This window comes from Mya arenaria, chromosome 12, assembly GCF_026914265.1.
Source record: "Mya arenaria isolate MELC-2E11 chromosome 12, ASM2691426v1".
Lineage (NCBI taxonomy): Eukaryota > Metazoa > Mollusca > Bivalvia > Myida > Myidae > Mya > Mya arenaria.
The window spans coordinates 33,136,657-33,154,523 of NC_069133.1; the positions used below are offsets into that span (position 1 = coordinate 33,136,657).

The 17,867-nt window shown below is 35.7% G+C and overlaps 1 protein-coding gene across 3 annotated transcripts; it reads left to right on the forward strand.

Moving 5' to 3' along the window:
• Positions 1-305: 305 nt before the first annotated feature.
• LOC128212459 (pyridoxal phosphate homeostasis protein-like) lies at positions 306-7,012 on the forward strand. 3 transcript variants are annotated; one of them, XM_052917929.1, is made up of 9 exons: positions 306-401; positions 840-947; positions 1,134-1,169; positions 2,298-2,373; positions 3,055-3,155; positions 4,117-4,150; positions 4,515-4,657; positions 4,862-4,960; positions 6,246-7,012. In XM_052917929.1, the coding sequence occupies exons 1-9, from the start codon at positions 306-308 to the stop codon at positions 6,576-6,578; spliced, it is 1,026 nt and encodes a 341-aa protein (XP_052773889.1). In that variant the 3' UTR covers positions 6,579-7,012. The 3 variants fall into 3 exon arrangements, with proteins under 3 accessions (XP_052773889.1, XP_052773888.1, XP_052773890.1); XM_052917928.1 differs by lacking the exon at positions 4,117-4,150 and having other exon boundaries at positions 3,055-3,189; XM_052917930.1 differs by lacking the exon at positions 4,117-4,150 and having other exon boundaries at positions 3,055-3,180.
• Positions 7,013-17,867: the final 10,855 nt, after the last annotated feature.

The window sequence follows — 17,867 nt, forward strand, 5'->3', positions numbered from 1 at the left end:
CATTTTCATATACGCATTTATTGTTTATTCAGTTATGATCCTGGACCAACCCAAACGTTAAGTGTGTGGGGGGGGGCAGCTGCATGTGTGCCGTGTTAGTGTTTCGGCAATCATGGGGACCGTCGTGGGTTCGACCCCACAATAGGATGCACGTTTACTTGTTTTTTTTAGAGGACTGAATTCATGTAGGTCACTTTGACTTGGTCAACACATGCGCATGCCTGACGCGTGTCAACGTGAGACGTTTTGACTTATTACAATTAAAACTATTCGATTAAGTTCAATCGAAGTTAATCAAGCACACCATGTTTAGGAAAATGGCGACGAATCCAGATGAAGTTGGGAAATCTTTAAAAGTTGTGCTTGAAAACATACAGAAAGCTGTTGCATTGAGGCCAAAGGTTAACAATGTTAATGTTGTACCCGAAAACATGCCTTTATTTAGGTGACATTTAACGATAACCTCAAAATGAGGTTTGAATAATTCAATTGAAAACGAAGTTTGTCAAAATGACAAATGAAATAGATTTATGGAAAAAAAGAGACTGAGTTTGTATTAGTTAATAGCATCACACACATACTGTTCTAATATGGGTAAACCCATGATCATCTCAATTGTGATGTTCGAAATCAAATGTTTATTGTAAAATTACATACCAAAGACCAATGGTAATAGGTATTGCATAATTACATAATTGATTATGATCAATTCATAGGGGATATAAAGATAGGACACTTTTCTGGTGACCTGTATCACAGTGAGTTTGTTGTGTAAACACGTATCTGTTGAGACCGATGTACATATGTCAGCTCATTGTATATCATTATTCTGCCTTCAGTCACTTCCTGATGTTCACCCCCGACTAGTTGCAGTAACAAAAACCAAACCAGTGTCTGACATTATAGCAGCTTACAGCCATGGCCAGAGACACTTTGGTGAAAACTATGTAAGATGTTATGAATGCTTCTTTTGGAGACTACTGACAACATTGTATGTAAAAACAACTTTTATTTATTTATGCAAACACACAGCAATCCTTTTTTTATATAATAGCAAGATTTTAAGTCCCTCTTTTTTTTTTAAATAACTTAAAGTTGTAAGATTTTTATGTTTCTAATCATCTTCTTTTCAGGTTCAGGAACTATGTGAGAAGTCTAATGATACACAGGTATATTGTTTATATATGTTTTCTTTTAAATTTATTTTATAATCAGTTTGTAGACAATTGAATATATATTCTAGAGGCAGTTTTTTATATCAGCTATTTTTCAAGAATAATGTACAGATACGTCATTAATTAATATACATCATGATACCGCAACTATTTTTTTTATTAATACTACTACAATAATACAACTAATTTATGTATGTGTGTGTTACTGTGAAGCAAGTCCCATAACTCTGTAACTCTTGCTAAAATGAGGTATGCTCCTTGTTTAACAGTTAGTATTGTTTCTGAGTGAAAAAGACAAGTGAGTGAATACCCTATAGACTGGGAGTTTATATAAAGAGCCACATCACAAAAATTTGGGCCTATGGACATACATTTGCTTTTACTGATTTATTAGGTGTTTCAATAAAGGACATTTCAGGTAGCAATACTGAAAGTTTCATGATGACATAGATCTAAGATGGTGTAAGATAGGTGTACACAAGTAAGACCATGCATTGCACATTTTGAAATCAAAATTTGACATCACACACATGATGTCATAACAATGACGATTCATATTTATAAGTAGTTTTATACAATCCTGCCAGAAACAGAGACTATGAATAAAGTCGAAATAGGTGAGGTTAAAATTCGTGGTACCTAGTCTTAAAAAAAAATTTGTTTGGTTAGGGTTACATCCTTTTAAAGAATAGGTAGGGTAGGTAGGCTTTTTTTATTTATTTTTTTATTAGGCTTTATATAAGAATGTCATTTTCATCATTCGATAATGGTGTTTTTAAAAAAAAATCAAACTGACTATAAAAACGGTAGGATCGGCGCCTATTACGTAGTTAGGGTCGGGTAACCCGATCCAAATGTTGTTGTTTTTTAAGCCCTATAGAAACATGAGTCAAGTACTTGTCATTATTTGTCGCCAATGGCTATCTTTTAGAGAACTTATTGAAACACATTGAAAATAAATATAATTTTTATTATTTTTTATTAATGATTACCATATTTCATTCAAGTAATGAAGGCCTAAAATCGCATAATATGGCTCACATATGTTTGGCTGACTGCAAAAAGAACTGTCTGATCTTGTTATGATCTACATGTACTTGCAGTGCTTTTGTTTTTTATCAGCTCCAGGAATCATGTGCAGAAATAAAATGGCACTTCATCGGTCATCTACAGAGGAATAAAGCAAACAAAATTGCAGGTAGGGTTGTTTTTTGAAAATGAGGTATTGTTGTAGTGTTTCTTCTTAACTGAAAATGGGGCCGAATTAAGAACCCATTTACAAATCCAAAAAGTATACTTTTTTTACAAAAAAATGGACTAAAAATTGATGCTGGTGTTTTCATGCTGTTAACATTCTGGCCTTTTTTAGGCTTTCTACGGGCCAGATATTCTAACCGATTCCCAAGGATGAAAATGTTCTCAGGTTTCTCCTGGTAATTGTATTCAAATTATTTCAGTGATAAATTTTCCCAAATTTATTTTCAAAGTATTTGTTCCATAAAATGTTCAGAAAAAGCCTGGGTTGAGCCTTTTGTTGTTATATATTTCTACAGAATGTTAAGATAGTAGATATCCTGAAATGTTCACAAATTAAAGCATTATTTTATAAATAAAGAATTGTTTTTTAGGAAATGGGTATGAATTAATGTACAATAAATTATATTCTCCCTTAAGCTTATATACTTATACGGTACTTTGGGTTGACATATGTTCTGATTTTACCGAACCTGTACATGGCAGAGACTGTAAAATCTTATAAACATGGGCAGACGCTGAACCATGCTTCAACAGCATTTTTACGAAATGTCTTCAAGGTAATCGGTGCACAAAATAGTCCAATTGACCATGATGCTTAATTTTGATGTCCATTGTGTTTCAGTGCTACCTAACCTGTATATGGTAGAGACTGTGGACTCCCAGAAGCTTGCACAGACCCTCAACAATGTTTGGGAGAAGCACAGACGGACAGGCAAGCTCAAGGTCATGGTGCAGGTCAATACTAAAGGTGAAGAGAGTAAGTCCTATCTTGTAAGGTTCACGGTCATGGTGCAGGTCAATACTATCAGTGAAGAGAGTAAGTCCTTACTTGTAAGGTTCAAGGTCATGGTGCAGGTCAATACTAGTGGTGAAGAGAGAAAGTCATGTCTTGTAAGGTTCAAGGTCATGGTGCAGGTCAATATTAACAGTGAAGAGAGTAAGTCAGATCTTGTAAGCTTTTAGGTCATGGTGCAGGTAAATACTAGCGGTGAAGAGAGTAGGTCATGTCTTGTAAGTTTCAAGGTCATGGTGCAGGTCAATGCTAGCGGTAAAGAGAGTAAGTCCTATTTTGTAAGGTTTCAAGGTCATGGTGCAGGTCAATGCTAGCAGTAAAGAGAGTAAGTCCTATTTTGTAAAGTTCAAGGTCATGGTGACTGTCAAGACTAGCCGTGAAGAAAGTAAGTCCTACTTTGTAAGGTTCTAGGTCATGGTGAAGGTCAATGCTAGAGGTGAAAAGAGTTAGTCCTATCTTGTTAGGTTCAAGGTCATGGTGAACGTCAGTGCTAGCGGTGAAGAGAGTTAGTCCTATCTTGTAAGGTTCAAGGTAATTGTGCAGGTCAATACTAGCGATGAAGAGTGTAAGTCCTATCTTGTAAGGTTCAAGGTCATGGTGCAGGTCAATACTAGCGGTGAAGAGAGTAAGTCCTATCTTGTAAGGTTCAAGGTCATGGTGCAGGTCAATGCTAGCGGTGTAGAGAGTAAGTCCTATCTTGTTAGGTTCAAGGTCATGGTGCAGGTCAATACTAGCGGTGAAGAGAGTAAGTCCTATCTTGTAAGGTTCAAGGTCATGGTGCAGGTCAATGCTAGCGGTGTAGAGAGTAAGTCCTATCTTGTTAGGTTCAAGGTCATGGTGCAGGTCAATGCTAGCGATGAAGAGTGTAAGTCCTATCTTGTTAGGTTCAAGGTCATGGTGCAGGTCAATACTAGCGGTGAAGAGAGTAAGTCCTATCTTGTAAGGTTCAAGGTCATGGTGCAGGTCAATGCTAGCGGTGTAGAGAGTAAGTCCTATCTTGTAAGGTTGTCAGTCATGTGAAATGAGCTTGTTGACGTATGAATTTACATAACTAATATTGTCAGAGTATTGCAGTTGGCAGATGCTTTCTGTTAACCAAGTTTTCAATGAAATGAAAACCTGGTTATTAGAATGATGTCATTGGACAGACTGGCAGGTGGTCATTTGTTTTTGCCCAATAACTTTAGATAGGAATGATTGATAGTGAATAGTCTTGGCCTGTAGGTAGATTATGTGAACGGGATAGAATAATAGCTAATCATATCATTATATTAAAATTTTGATTGTAGACAAGTCTGGTTTGCAAGCTGGTGATGTTGAGGGCTTAACACGATTCGTCATCGACAGGTGCCCATGTCTAGAGTTCGCTGGGCTTATGACAATAGGTTCCTATGGGTATGACCCTGCGGACGGGCCTAACCCAGACTTTCTGGTAAGTGGTTTGGATATGTTTATGTCCATAAAAATTCAGGTCTTTCTTAAGTAGTTTTGCAGATGAATATTTCATTGAATAATTTTTAATTATTTTATTATGGTAGCTTACAAAATTATAATTTTTGTTATAATCAAGAGAGTCTGATATCAGATATATGTATTTACGGTACTTCTGTTTAATGTATTTACTGTATTTCCACAGGCGCTCGTGAGACAGAGAGAGGAATTATGTCAAGCTCTGGGTCGTAGCTTGGATCAGGTGGAGCTCAGTATGGGAATGTCTACAGACTACATGCATTCTGTAAGCTTGTTTGTAGGAAAAACACTTGTGAAACAAGCTTTAATACCGGTAGTATATAAAGATGTTTGTCACATTTTTAGCTTGACTAAGAATAAGGAGAGCTTTACTACTCATCCTAGCATCGGCGTCACACCTTGTTTAAGGTTTTGCATGTAAGCACCCTTGAGTCATTATAATAGCAATAACATGTTTTGCACTGAAACTTTAAATACGTATTCCCAACTATCAAACCTACTTAATTAATGAAGTAAGAACACATTTATTTGAAAATAATGCAAATATGGGCATTTATACTTTGACTTAGACATTTTGGTTAAGGTTTTGCATATAAGCTCATATAGTTTAATATCTCAGCAACTAGTTGATGTATTGTATCCAACCTACCTAAACAACCAAGTGCAATAACTCTGTTTCAACAAATGGCCCTTTATAATTTGACTTTTTTGCATGTAACCACATTTAAGCCAATATCTCAGCAAATACGTGTATTGCATTGAAACTTTACACACAGGCTCTCAACCATTCAACCTTCTTAATTTATCAAGTAAGATAACTCTATATTGCATTTAATTTAAATTCTGCCCCTTTATTATTTAACTTAGAATTTTGGTTAAGGTTTTGCATGTAAGCACATATAAGTGAAAAACTCAGCAACTATGAGGTGCAATCAAAAAAGTTCCTGGACTGCCTTTGTTCTTCTGTCAGTTTTTTTATTAGAAAAAATAAAATTGCATCCAACTAAAGCAAAAACTATGTTCTACTAGACTCGTACATGATGTACTGTATTGAGACATTAAACAATCAAGTATGGTGAATTTATCTTGCATATAATGCAAGTTTTGCACCTTAATTTAATAAATTTATTGACTTAGAAACTCTGGTTAAGGTTTTGCATTTAATCTAATTTTGCAGTGATTCATGCATGTTTCACTAAAACTTTGCAATCAAATCAAAAGCAGAGGAATAGTCGCGCGCTTTCTCTTGTTAACATGAAGATTGTTGCTAAAAGATCACTTCACATAAAATTTTAATTGAAATTAAGTACAAAAACACTACCTACAAGAACTTGACATTTTCTGTATTTTCAGCCATTTATTTCACATATTTGTTATTAGCATGCAAAACCATTTTAAATGGAAACAAAATTATAGTCAGTCACCAGGTATTTTCAGCATTATTGGGAATGAATTAATAAAATGACATGGTTGTTTGTGGATCGGATACCTTATCTTTTACCATGTTTTACACTGAAATATGTTACACACTGAAATGTTTTCCAATGCAGATTGAGCTTGGCAGCACAAATGTTCGAGTTGGAAGTACAATTTTTGGTGCAAGGAATTATCCTCAAAAACCTGGCAGCCAGTCAAAAGGCAGTTCTACTGAGGGTAACCAATCAGATTCAACTAGTGATGCAGGAGCCAGCTCAGCAGTAGCTACCTCAGAAAACAACAGCCAATCAGATAGTGGTGCTAAAAATAGCCAATCAAGTGCTGGGTCAAATAACCAATCAGAAAGCAGTAATGTTTCAAGTAACTGTGATAGTTTAACTGGAAATTCAGAAGTTTCTCAAGAAAGAACAGTTAATGATATTCAAAATTTAAGTTTAAGAAATTAATTGAATTTGAAGCGGGTTTCATATTTGAAAAAAAAAAGTGTAAAAATATTATCAAGTCAAGTCAACAGAATATTGTCATAGACTCAATGTTGTGGTTGTCACCTGTCAGCATACCAAAATGTATTACTGTAAGCAATAACTTTAGTAAAAAAAATCAAGAAATTAGCATGAAATTTGTTGCTGTAAAACATGCAATCATTGTACCAGTAAATAGGAACATGTGTCACAAGTTCAATAACTCTGGCTTAAATATTAGTTAAATTATGCTCCTTGATTTATTTAGAAAAACAGGTGAGTGCTGGCATGTGCTTGCTATATATATATATATATATATATATATACCAGTGCTCCAGCCAGGATCTGAAAAGGGCAGGGTGGAGTTTTGAAAAGGGCAAGCTACATGAGTCGTGTAGGGGCGATTGGGGGTGGTCGTGGGAGGGGTCCACCCCTGTCACAAGGTGGATTTTTTTTTTTTTAAATTGGGGGGGGGGGGGTCTCCCCCTAGAATTTGTTTTGTTTACATACTCAATTTAAATCATTTTCCATGATTTTCAGACTTATACAAAATGGTGTTGTTTTTTCTCTAAAATTAGAAGGGTGTGTTTTAATATCAAAATTAAAATTTGTCTTTTTGTCTGTGGTAGTATGATTGTACTTGTTTGGCATCTTCTTTAGTGCAATGTCACATATTTCTCCTAAAAAATATATAAAATGAAGAAAAAAACAAACACAGTCAAACATTTGAAGCAATCAAATAAATAGATACACAAAAAAACAAATATGTAGGGGACGAATCTTAGTTTGGTACGATCGGGAATGTTACATTCAGCCTGGCTGTTATTTAATTGTCTTTGGTAAAATAATGTTTAATATGCTGATGTTTTAGAATAAAATGACAATAAAAATCACTTCCCTGGTTTAAAAAATCACTTATAAAACATAGAGCATTGATAAAATAACTCCGAAAATCGTTCTGACAAAATGGCGGTTTCGGCGAATTTTGACAAGATCGTGGACATGATAGATAAATGCTACATAAAACATCAACATATTTTTGTGGGTAACAAAGAAATTTTCATCATGAATATTTTACAAATAAACTTTCAAAACTTTTACTGAAAATGTGATGTATTTGATTGTGTCAGCGCCACCTTTCTTATGTTTACAAATCGGCAGTGACCGTCTGCTTCAAATCAACAATTTTTAATTAAAATGGCGAGTATCGTCAGTACAATACAATTAACAATTATTTTTAAAGATTTGTGCTTGACAACTTTTTTCACCATCCCTTCACATTTTCTATCGCATTTTACGAACTTTCATGATTGAATGAACAAGTTCTCAATGTATATTCTGATTGGCTGACATTCAATAGCCCCGCCTCCTGCCGATGTTTCCGTATTTGGCTCTTCCTAATTATTGGATTAGAAGATGACCGATTATGAATACACAGGTCATCTGGCCACTACACAAATACACACTTAGCTGTCATATGACTTGGACAAGGCACATGGGAAGATGAAAGGGCAGTACGGCATATTTTAAGCAGACAATGGGGGCATGGTGACACCTAGCGGGAACACTATTATCATAAGTATTACGTAATTTGTCTCAAGTATGACAGCGGATTAAGGGCTGCTGCTCTTTCATAATGATTTCAATAGTAAAAAGGGCACTAACGGAATAATTGGCCCTAATAGAGGATTTGTGAAAAGGGCACTACTCAAAAAGGGGGCAGGGCGGTAAGAAAAGGGGCACGGGCGCTGCGCCATTGAAAAACGGGCTAGCTGGACCACTGTATTTAGAGATTTTTTGTTATAATGTATTTCTTTCTGATGTTTGTATATACATGCAGGTAGAAAAAAATAGGTGTAATGTTAGAATGAACTCAACTGCTCCTGCATGTATTTGATCTCGTGATGTTTTGTGATTTTAAGAAAGTGTTTATTTCTGAGGATCACAGCATTTTTTTTTTGCAAAATTTCATTTCTAAAACCGCAGTGCATCTGTTTTTTAAAATTGTTTTAAATATTGAAGAAGTTCTTGCCTAGTTGTCTTTATACAATACGAAAAAAAACAATCAATTGTGCATATTTTGTTTATCAGGGAAAAAAAGTCTGTTATGTTCCAGTTAAAAAAAAGTCTGTGTTTTAAACAGTGGTAACATATATATATGCTGTTAATTTATGTATATTCCTTTAAGTAATTGCTATTTATTCTAGTTTTTTCGAAATTGTGGCATTATTCATTCAGATGTAGGGCAATAATTGTATGTTTTTTATTAAAAATGTTTAAATGGAAAATCAGGGTTAAATTATGTTTACTGTTCCCTTTAATCTTATTTCAAATAGACCTTCGTCTGATGAAAAGCAACTGTCACAGGAGACCATTTTTCTGGGTTTAACCAGTACCATCCTCAAAACAGAGCCCTATTGGTACCATTTTGATAATCCTCCCTCTTTGGTATGGCATGGTCTGGGGTAGAAACTGGGAAACCAGAGAACCGGAGCTCGTAAAAGCTGGCCTTTTTAGGGTTCATGTTTATCTGTAACTTAAGTTAAGAAACAAAGTAGCAGATATTTAAAAAAATAACTTATTGCTGTCTGCCATGCTTGGACAGATTTTAGATTTTTATAGTAATTCATAAGATCCTTTATTGATGAAAAGGGTCCCTGACAATATAAATGATCCACCCAAAACACATTTAACAATTTTAATCTGGTGGGTTTTAAAATAAAATTTTGAAAAGAAGATCAAGCCAGTTCAATTATTGATTATACAACATTTAACTTCACTTTTTTTTTTAAAGATCTGTCGTTTGTGTCAGTTCAGATGTTTCTTCATTTTGACTAAGATGAAATAACTTGTACTAGAATTGTTTTGTAAATTTGGAATTGCCTCCCTTGAAAGAAAATATCTGTATTTTCGTATATATGTCAAATGATGATATCCCTCATTGTTATTTAGTGTTCAAAATTATATTTTGTCGACTGGGGTGGTAGTTTTTTCAAATTCCCCATGCATTTATTTGGGTAAATCAGTCAGCAGCAGTAATCAATTTTAATCAGGTATATCGGTTTGGTTATACAGAGGCTGGGGCTGCTAGTAGACAACACATAATTAACACTGAGCTGTAATAAGGCTATTTATATGCATTTACAACAATAAAATGGTCATGGGATGTAATCATGTTAGTTAATTTTGTAAATGCATACTAATAACCTTGGGTAAATTGTTGACCTCAATGAAACAACATGCAATACCCACAATTAATGCATGACGGCTCAATGTCAAGGTCACAGTTCAAGGTCAGAGGTTCAAGTCATAGATATTATGTCAACTCCATACAACCTTAGCCCCTGGAAGGATTGAACACAACACCCACAATCTGCTCCATATCTCCAAACCACAAATGTCATTGAACATAATCCAGACATGCATGGGGGCACACATCTGTTTTGTTCCCCAAAACATCCCTCTAGTTTTTATGTAACTGTAAAAGCAAAAAAGTACAAATGATCTTTTGTAACATTTAAGAAGTCCCACACTGAGTCTACAACTCATACTCGAGGCGTCAGTGTTTCTGGGCCCTGGGCCAGCATAATAGTTATATTGGGCTGTGGTTTTAAGGGAAAACCTTTTGTTATGTGCACTAAGTCTTGATCATATGAGTGATAATGCTAGGTTCTTATTGTTATTGTTTGCTGTTAATTACTACATGTGCGGATATAGATATGTTATAAAAAATAATAATCATTGCAATAAAAACTTGAAGAAAAACCAGTGCTTGTATTCTTGTTAGCTTGCATGTCCTTTGAAGGGAAAGGTTAATGTATTGTCATAGACTAGGTGTTATTGTCTGTGTCGTGAAAAAACTTTAACCATGGCCATAACTCTTGACCTATTCGATATATTCAAATGTAATTTGTTAGTAATATTCCAAGAATCAACATGCACATGTATTACTGTATAGTAAGACTCAACTATTGGCCTTAATATCACAAAAATACTCCAGTAAAATCTCAATCTCAACGTGCTTTTACCACATAAATGCATAAAAATGATTGAAAACTCATGTTTTTATACTTTTTGAAAAAAATTTCCTCATAGAATGTGCTGATAAATAGATTTGTTAATATTTCTAAGAAAACTAATTCTAGAGGAAAAAAATACATCGGTAATTGTTGAAAAAACAATGAATTGTACGAGATATGTTTTTGGAATGCACTTTTACTATGTGTAAAAACAAAGACTTTTAATAACTTTTGATGCTATGTGGTAAAATGCATTGAGATTGAGATTTGTGTTAAGTATTTTCGTGACATAGGGACCAGTTGTTGCTGGAGACTATATGCGTATGTATAGCAAGACACATAACTGTTAACTTTAAATAAGTTAATTGTGTTAATTGTAAGTTTTAAGTTGAAAAAGAACTACAAAATCATTAACTTGGCTGAAACTTAATTATCATTTAAGATGTTGACATGAAACTTTATAAACATGTAGCTCATGTGTAGCAAGGGCCATAACTATAGCTTTAGTAGTTTTCAAGTTAAACCCCTTATTATTTGTGAAAATATGCATATCTATAACAAGGCCCATAACTCTTAAGCTTAAATAATTTTCTCTTGAACTACCTGTAAATAATCCTTTAATTTCCAGATTTGTAAACATACTGTAAATGCCCTTATAGATTTACAGGAAGTCTTTTTGTAGGTATTTTTTCCTATTCTGTGACTTTAACAATGCTGAACTTAACTCTAAACTAAAAATAAATAGTTCAAATGAAAGGCATTAGATTAGCACCATTTTTACAGCTCACCTGCTCAGGCTGCTGACAAAATGCATGGTTTCAATGACTGCATCCATTAATAATGACAATATGCACATATCTAGCCAGCTCTAATACCTGGTGTTTGTTGAGCTTTGTCCCTTCATAGACTAATGCTTGGGCCAATCTTCTTGTAAAGTTCAATTCAGCTGATAAAGATATGGGATATTTCCCCCAAAAAGAATGACTAGTTTATTTTTCTCTAAATAAAATGGAATCGGGAAAAGAACTAGATTTAACCATTGTCTGCTAGATTCTACAGTTGGTGTTCAACGACAGTTGGTGCAACTCGGTACAGTTGGGGTGTCCTGTTCAGATGGTGTGTCAATTAGAGCTGGGGAGTCAGGTTCAGTTGGTCTGTCAGGTACAGTTGGTGGTCAGGTACAGTTGGTGTGTCAGGAACAATTGATGTGTCAGGTACAGTTGATGTGTCAGGTACAATTTATGTGTCAGGTACAGTTGATGTGTCAGGAACAGTTGATGTGTCAAGAACAGTTTATGTGTCAGGTACTGTTGATGTGTTAGGTACATTTGATGTGCCAGGAACAGTTGATGTGTCATGTACAGTTGATGTGTCAGGTACTGTTGATGTGTTAGGTACATTTGATGTGCCAGGAACAGTTGATGTGTCATGTACAGTTGGTGTGTCAGGTACAGTTTATGTATCAGGTACAGTTGATGTGTCAGGAACAGTTGATATGTCAGCAACAGTTGATGTGTCAGGTACATTTGATGTGTCAGCAACAGTTGATGTGTCAGGTACTGTTGATATGTCAGGTACAGTTGATGTGTCAGGTACAGTTGGTGTGTCAGCAACAGTTGATGTGTCAGGTACATTTGATGTGTCAGCAACAGTTGATGTGTCAGGTACAGTTGATGTGTCAGGTACAGCTGATGTGTCAGGTACAGCTGATGTGTCAGGTACAGTTGATGTGTCAGGTACAGTTGGTGCGTCATGTACAGTTGATGTGTCAGGTACATATAGTGAGTAGGGTACAGTTGGTGTGTCGTGTACAGTTGGAGTGTCGGGTACAGTTGATGTGTCAGTAAAATTGATGCGTCAGGATAGTTCGTGTGTATCGAAGTTTCAAACATCAGAAAAACTCCAGACAACAAGTTTCAATTTCATTCGAGTAATATTAGACATGTATGTTTATTGAAACGATGCTCTTTATACTAGCGGAAAAATATATTGTCAGACTTTCAGGAGATGTTCACAGTGACGCCCACTTATACACTATAGATAATTTTCACATTAAAAGCCTGCTACGCTCCTATGTATAGCTCCTATGTGTATCTCTGATGGACAACTAATGGCCTTTAGAATTAAGTCCTAAATTATCATGGAAAGATTTTTCCTGCTCAATTAAAGCTTTCCAGCCTTTTTGGACATAGCTTTTTATGTCATGTTCTTTTTCATACGTCTCTTTAATGTCGGAAGATGTTCAAGGAATCTGATGCACAATTAAACTTGTCATTTTATCAAGCAATAATTGGCTATAATGTTAATTTTTAAAACCTGTGGACACCATGTAATTTTTGTATCATTTGAAAGGAAACGAGTAATTGCGCTAAATAATTGTCATAAATATAGGTTAATGCTGATATAAAATAATTTATGGATTGAGGGTTGTACTGGAACATTACAAGCTAATCAGGTGGGTTGAGCCATAGGCTTATCAGCAAAGCTATCCAGTGATAAGGCGGCAAGAGGTCACATGGTCAATCATGAGCTTTCCACTGCATACAGTGCAAATTTTAAGCAGAATATGTCACATAATTGTATCAATGCTCAGTATGTCAGTCTTTAATAATATTTTACGAAGATGTCAAACTCGTGCTCAGTATATATGTTTAACATTGATAAATGTTCTTTTCACTCACTGTGGTTTATTATTCACGTCTCTAGTTGATCAAATTATTGCAGAGAGAGTTTTAATTCTTCATTCACCTGAAATTTTGAGTCAATGAATCATTTTGCAATCTTTTAAAGTAAAAAAAGTGATATTTAAAATTCCTTCGTCACCATGGATCAACATTTAACATTTTGTTCATAAGTCTTTTGCCCATAATTCTGGTGTTGATAATAGTAGAGATTTATACCTCTTGTTTAACTGAGAAAAAACATAGTTGAAATGTTGAAGCACAACAATATTATGTTTGTTTTAGGTTTCCCAACATACCCTAAAATTCAGCACAACTCTAGACCGTTTTATCAGATTGTGTATGCTACACAAAGGGAGAGCATAGACTGAGTTGCTTCTTTATCTGTCTTTCCGTCTGTCCGTCTTGTAATTCTTAATTTTGTTGTAAAATTACTGTTTGAGGAGCAATGATAGTAAAAGAAAATGCATCATCTGTTAATAACATAAGTATATTATCATAATTAAACATGTTTTTTTTTGTTTTTTTAAATAATTATATCAAAGATACTAAATACTAACTTTTTAAAATTTGCTTTTCTGGGGGTGAGTCTGAGTCTTAAACAAAGTAAATATTAACCATGCTTATATGCTATTTTGAAATAAAATCTCCTAATCTGTTAATGTTTTTATCTATCTGTTTGTTCTGTACACCCTTATCTAGAAAAAATCTATTATCTACAATTTATTGCATTTCAGTAAAACTTGTAAAATAGACAGAGGGAAAATGCACAAGAACCGTAATTCCTCCTTTGGTCATTGCTGAATTACCCCCCTTTGACTTCAATGGTGGGCATTAATAAGGAAGCTGCTGATTCATACAATAACTTTAAAAGTACAGAAGGGATTTAAACAAAGCTTACAATAAAGATAGATAATAATGAGAGAAATGCAGTGCACAAAGCATTAAACGTACCTTCCATATTCACTGAATTATCTCCCTTAATTATAGTTTTTATACTTAATTGTCGGGAGCATAACTATAAAAGTATATAAGGTGTGGACTACAGATATATATTATTAAGGAGAATGGCAGTTAACAGAGAGAATAAGCTGAGAATAACTGTCTTTGATATATTTAGAGTAATTGTCATTTGTTTTATTTTTAATACTTATTTTTCACCCAGAGCATAATTTCAAGTTCATGAGGTATTTACTTCAAACTTTACTATCAATATATTTAACTTCAGCATTTTGAAAATCAAAATAAACCATGTGTGATCAAATTACCAAAAAAATACAAAAAAATGCTGCTATCGAAAATTTACAATTTGGTAGCTTTTATGTTTAGACTTGAGGCCATTGATATACAGTTATAGTTTAATGAGTAGAAATGCAGGACATAGGAACCATAACTTTTTCTTTGTTTTTGTTTTTGTTTTCAGAGTTATTGGGCTATGGTCATTTTTTACATTTATTTTTTTGTCTGGTGCATAATAAGTTTATGAAAAAATGTCATTTTTTTCCGGATTCCCTCGAAGAACCTGCTCCTTCATAATGTATATTTTCACAAAAAGCAGTGTAATTCACTTGCCAGTGTCTCGTAATCGGACCAATTTTTGTATTGACAACTCATAGTGTAAAATAATTTAATTTTCAATAGAATTATGATACTAACACTTTTTGGTAAAACAGAGCATTCATAACTTTTACTGATAATTAATCATTGTAACTGATAATTAATCATTGTAACAAATTTTGTTCCATGTCTGAACCTACCAGACGTGATTGAGTTCTTTTAAACGTTCATATACGTCGAAAGTTCATCCCTGTTTGTCTTTGTTTTAGAACAACTGATAATGAAAGTAGGAGGTTTGTTTTAATATAAACACCCTTCATCCTCGATGCAACTGTAAAAATGTGCTAACATTTTGGCTTGACTTATGAAACAGGCATAATGGTAATATAATAATATATTTACTTTAGTAAAAGTTAACTGCTGGCGTGTGTCAGTATTTCTAAAAATATAAAGTTGTTCATGAATATTGTCATAGTTAATGATTTTTCATCCCAATAGGATAAAGCTGCTAATTTTTGGCCATATAATAAACAGATTAATGATAAACTTAACAGAAAATGGTAAATATGTGAACCCCAGTTACAGTATTGAAGTTACTGCTCTGGCCTGGTTACAGTACATAGTTTAATGCTCTGGTATAATTTCAGTGCATGGTTTACTGCTGTAGCGTGGTTACAGTAGTGGATTTACTGCTCTGGCCTGGTAACAGTACATGGTTTACTGCTCTGGCCGGGTAACAGTACATGGTTTACTGCTCTGGCCTGGTAACAGTACATGGTTTACTGCTCTGGCCTGGTAACAGTACATGGTTTACTGCTCTGGCCTGGTAACAGTACGTGGTTTACTGCTCTGGCCTGGTAACAGTACGTGGTTTACTGCTCTGGCCTGGTAACAGTACGTGGTTTACTGCTCTGGCCTGGTAACAGTACGTGGTTTACTGCTCTGGCCTGGTTACAGTACGTGGTTTACTGCTCTGGCCTGGTAACAGTACGTGGTTTACTGCTCTGGCCTGGTAACAGTACATGGTTTACTGCTCTGGCCTGGTAACAGTACATTGTTTACTGCTCTGGCCTGGTAACAGTACGTGGTTTACTGCTCTGGCCTGGTAACAGTACATGGTTTACTGCTCTGGCCTGGTAACAGTACATGGTTTACTGCTCTGGCCTGGTAACAGTACATGGTTTACTGCTCTGGCCTGGTAACAGTACATGGACTGCTCTGGCCTTGTAACAGTACATGGTTTACTGCTCTGGCCTGGTAACAATACATGGTTTACTGCTCTGGCCTGGTAACAGTACATGGTTTACTGCTCTGGCCTGGTAACAGTACATGGTTTACTGCTCTGGCCTGGTAACAGTTCATGGTTTACTGCTCTGGCCTGGTAACAGTACATGGTTTTCTGCTCTGGCCTGGTAACAGTACATGGTTTACTGCTCTGGCCTGGTAACAGTACATGGTTTACTGCTCTGGCCTGGTAACAATACATGGTTTACTGCTCTGGCCTGGTAACAGTACATGGTTTACTGCTCTGGCCTGGTAACAGTACGTGGTTTACTGTTCTGGCCTGGTAACAGTATGTGGTTTACTGTTCTGGCGTGGTAACAGTACATGGTTTACTGCTCTGGCCTGGTAACAGTACATGGTTTCTCTGGCGTGCAGAATCTTCATTACTGTAACCGCAACAGAGCAGTTGACCATGAACTGTAACCATGCCAGCAGTAATATAACTTCAATACTGTAAGAACAGCAGCAGTAACTTCAATAATGTAACCACACAAAGCAAAAGCATCACTACTGCAGCCACAGCACAGCAGCAACCTCCATACCCTAACCACATCAGAGCAGTATTTCAATACTGTAACCACACCACAGCAGAAACTTTACAACTGAAACCACAAAAGAGCAGTAACTTCAACACTGTAACCCCACCACAGCAGTAAGTCCAATACTGTAACCACACAAGAGCAGAATTCCAATACTGTAACCACACCACAGCAGTAACCTCCATACTGTAACCATACCACAGCAGTAATTCCAATACTGTAACCACAACACAGCATTAACCTCCTAACTGTAACCGCACCACAGCATTAACCTCCATACTGTAACCACACCACAGCAGTAATTCCAATATTGTAACCACAACACAGCATTAACTGCCTAACTGTAACCACACAACAGCAGTAATTCCAATACTGTAACCACACCACAGCAGTAATTCCAATACTGTAACCACACCACAGCAGTAACCTCCATATTGTAACCACACCACAGCAGTAATTCCAATACTGTAACCACACCACAGCAGTAACCTCCATACTGTAACCACACCACAGCAGTAATTCAAATACTGTAACCACACCACAGCAGTAACCTCCATACTGTAACCACACCACTGAAATAACTTCAATACTGAAACAACACCAAAGCAGTTTCTTCAATACTGTAACCACACCACAGCAGTAAGTTCAATACTGTAACCACACCAGAGCAGTAATTCCAATACTGTAACCACACCACAGCAGCAACCTCCTAACTGTGACCACACCACTAAAGTAACTTCACAACTGAAACAACACCAGAGCAGTTACTTCAATACTGTAACCACACCACAGCATCAACCTCCAAACTGTGACCACACTACTGAAGTAACTTCACATCTGAAACAACACCAGAGCAGTTATTTCAATACTGTTACCACACCACAGCAGCAACCTCCATACTGTAACCACACCACAGCAGCAACCTCCATACTGTAACCACACCAGAGCATGTACTTCAATACTGTAACCACACCACAGCAGCAACCTCCATACTGTAACCATACCACTGAAGTAACATCACTACTGAAACAACACCAGAGCAGTTACTTCAATACTGTAACAACACCATTGCAATAACTTCAATAGTTCAACCACACCAGAACAGTTACTTTTATTCTATTAGTACACCACAGCAGTAACTTCAATACTGTTACTACACCAGAGCAGTAACTTTCAATACTTCAACCACACCAC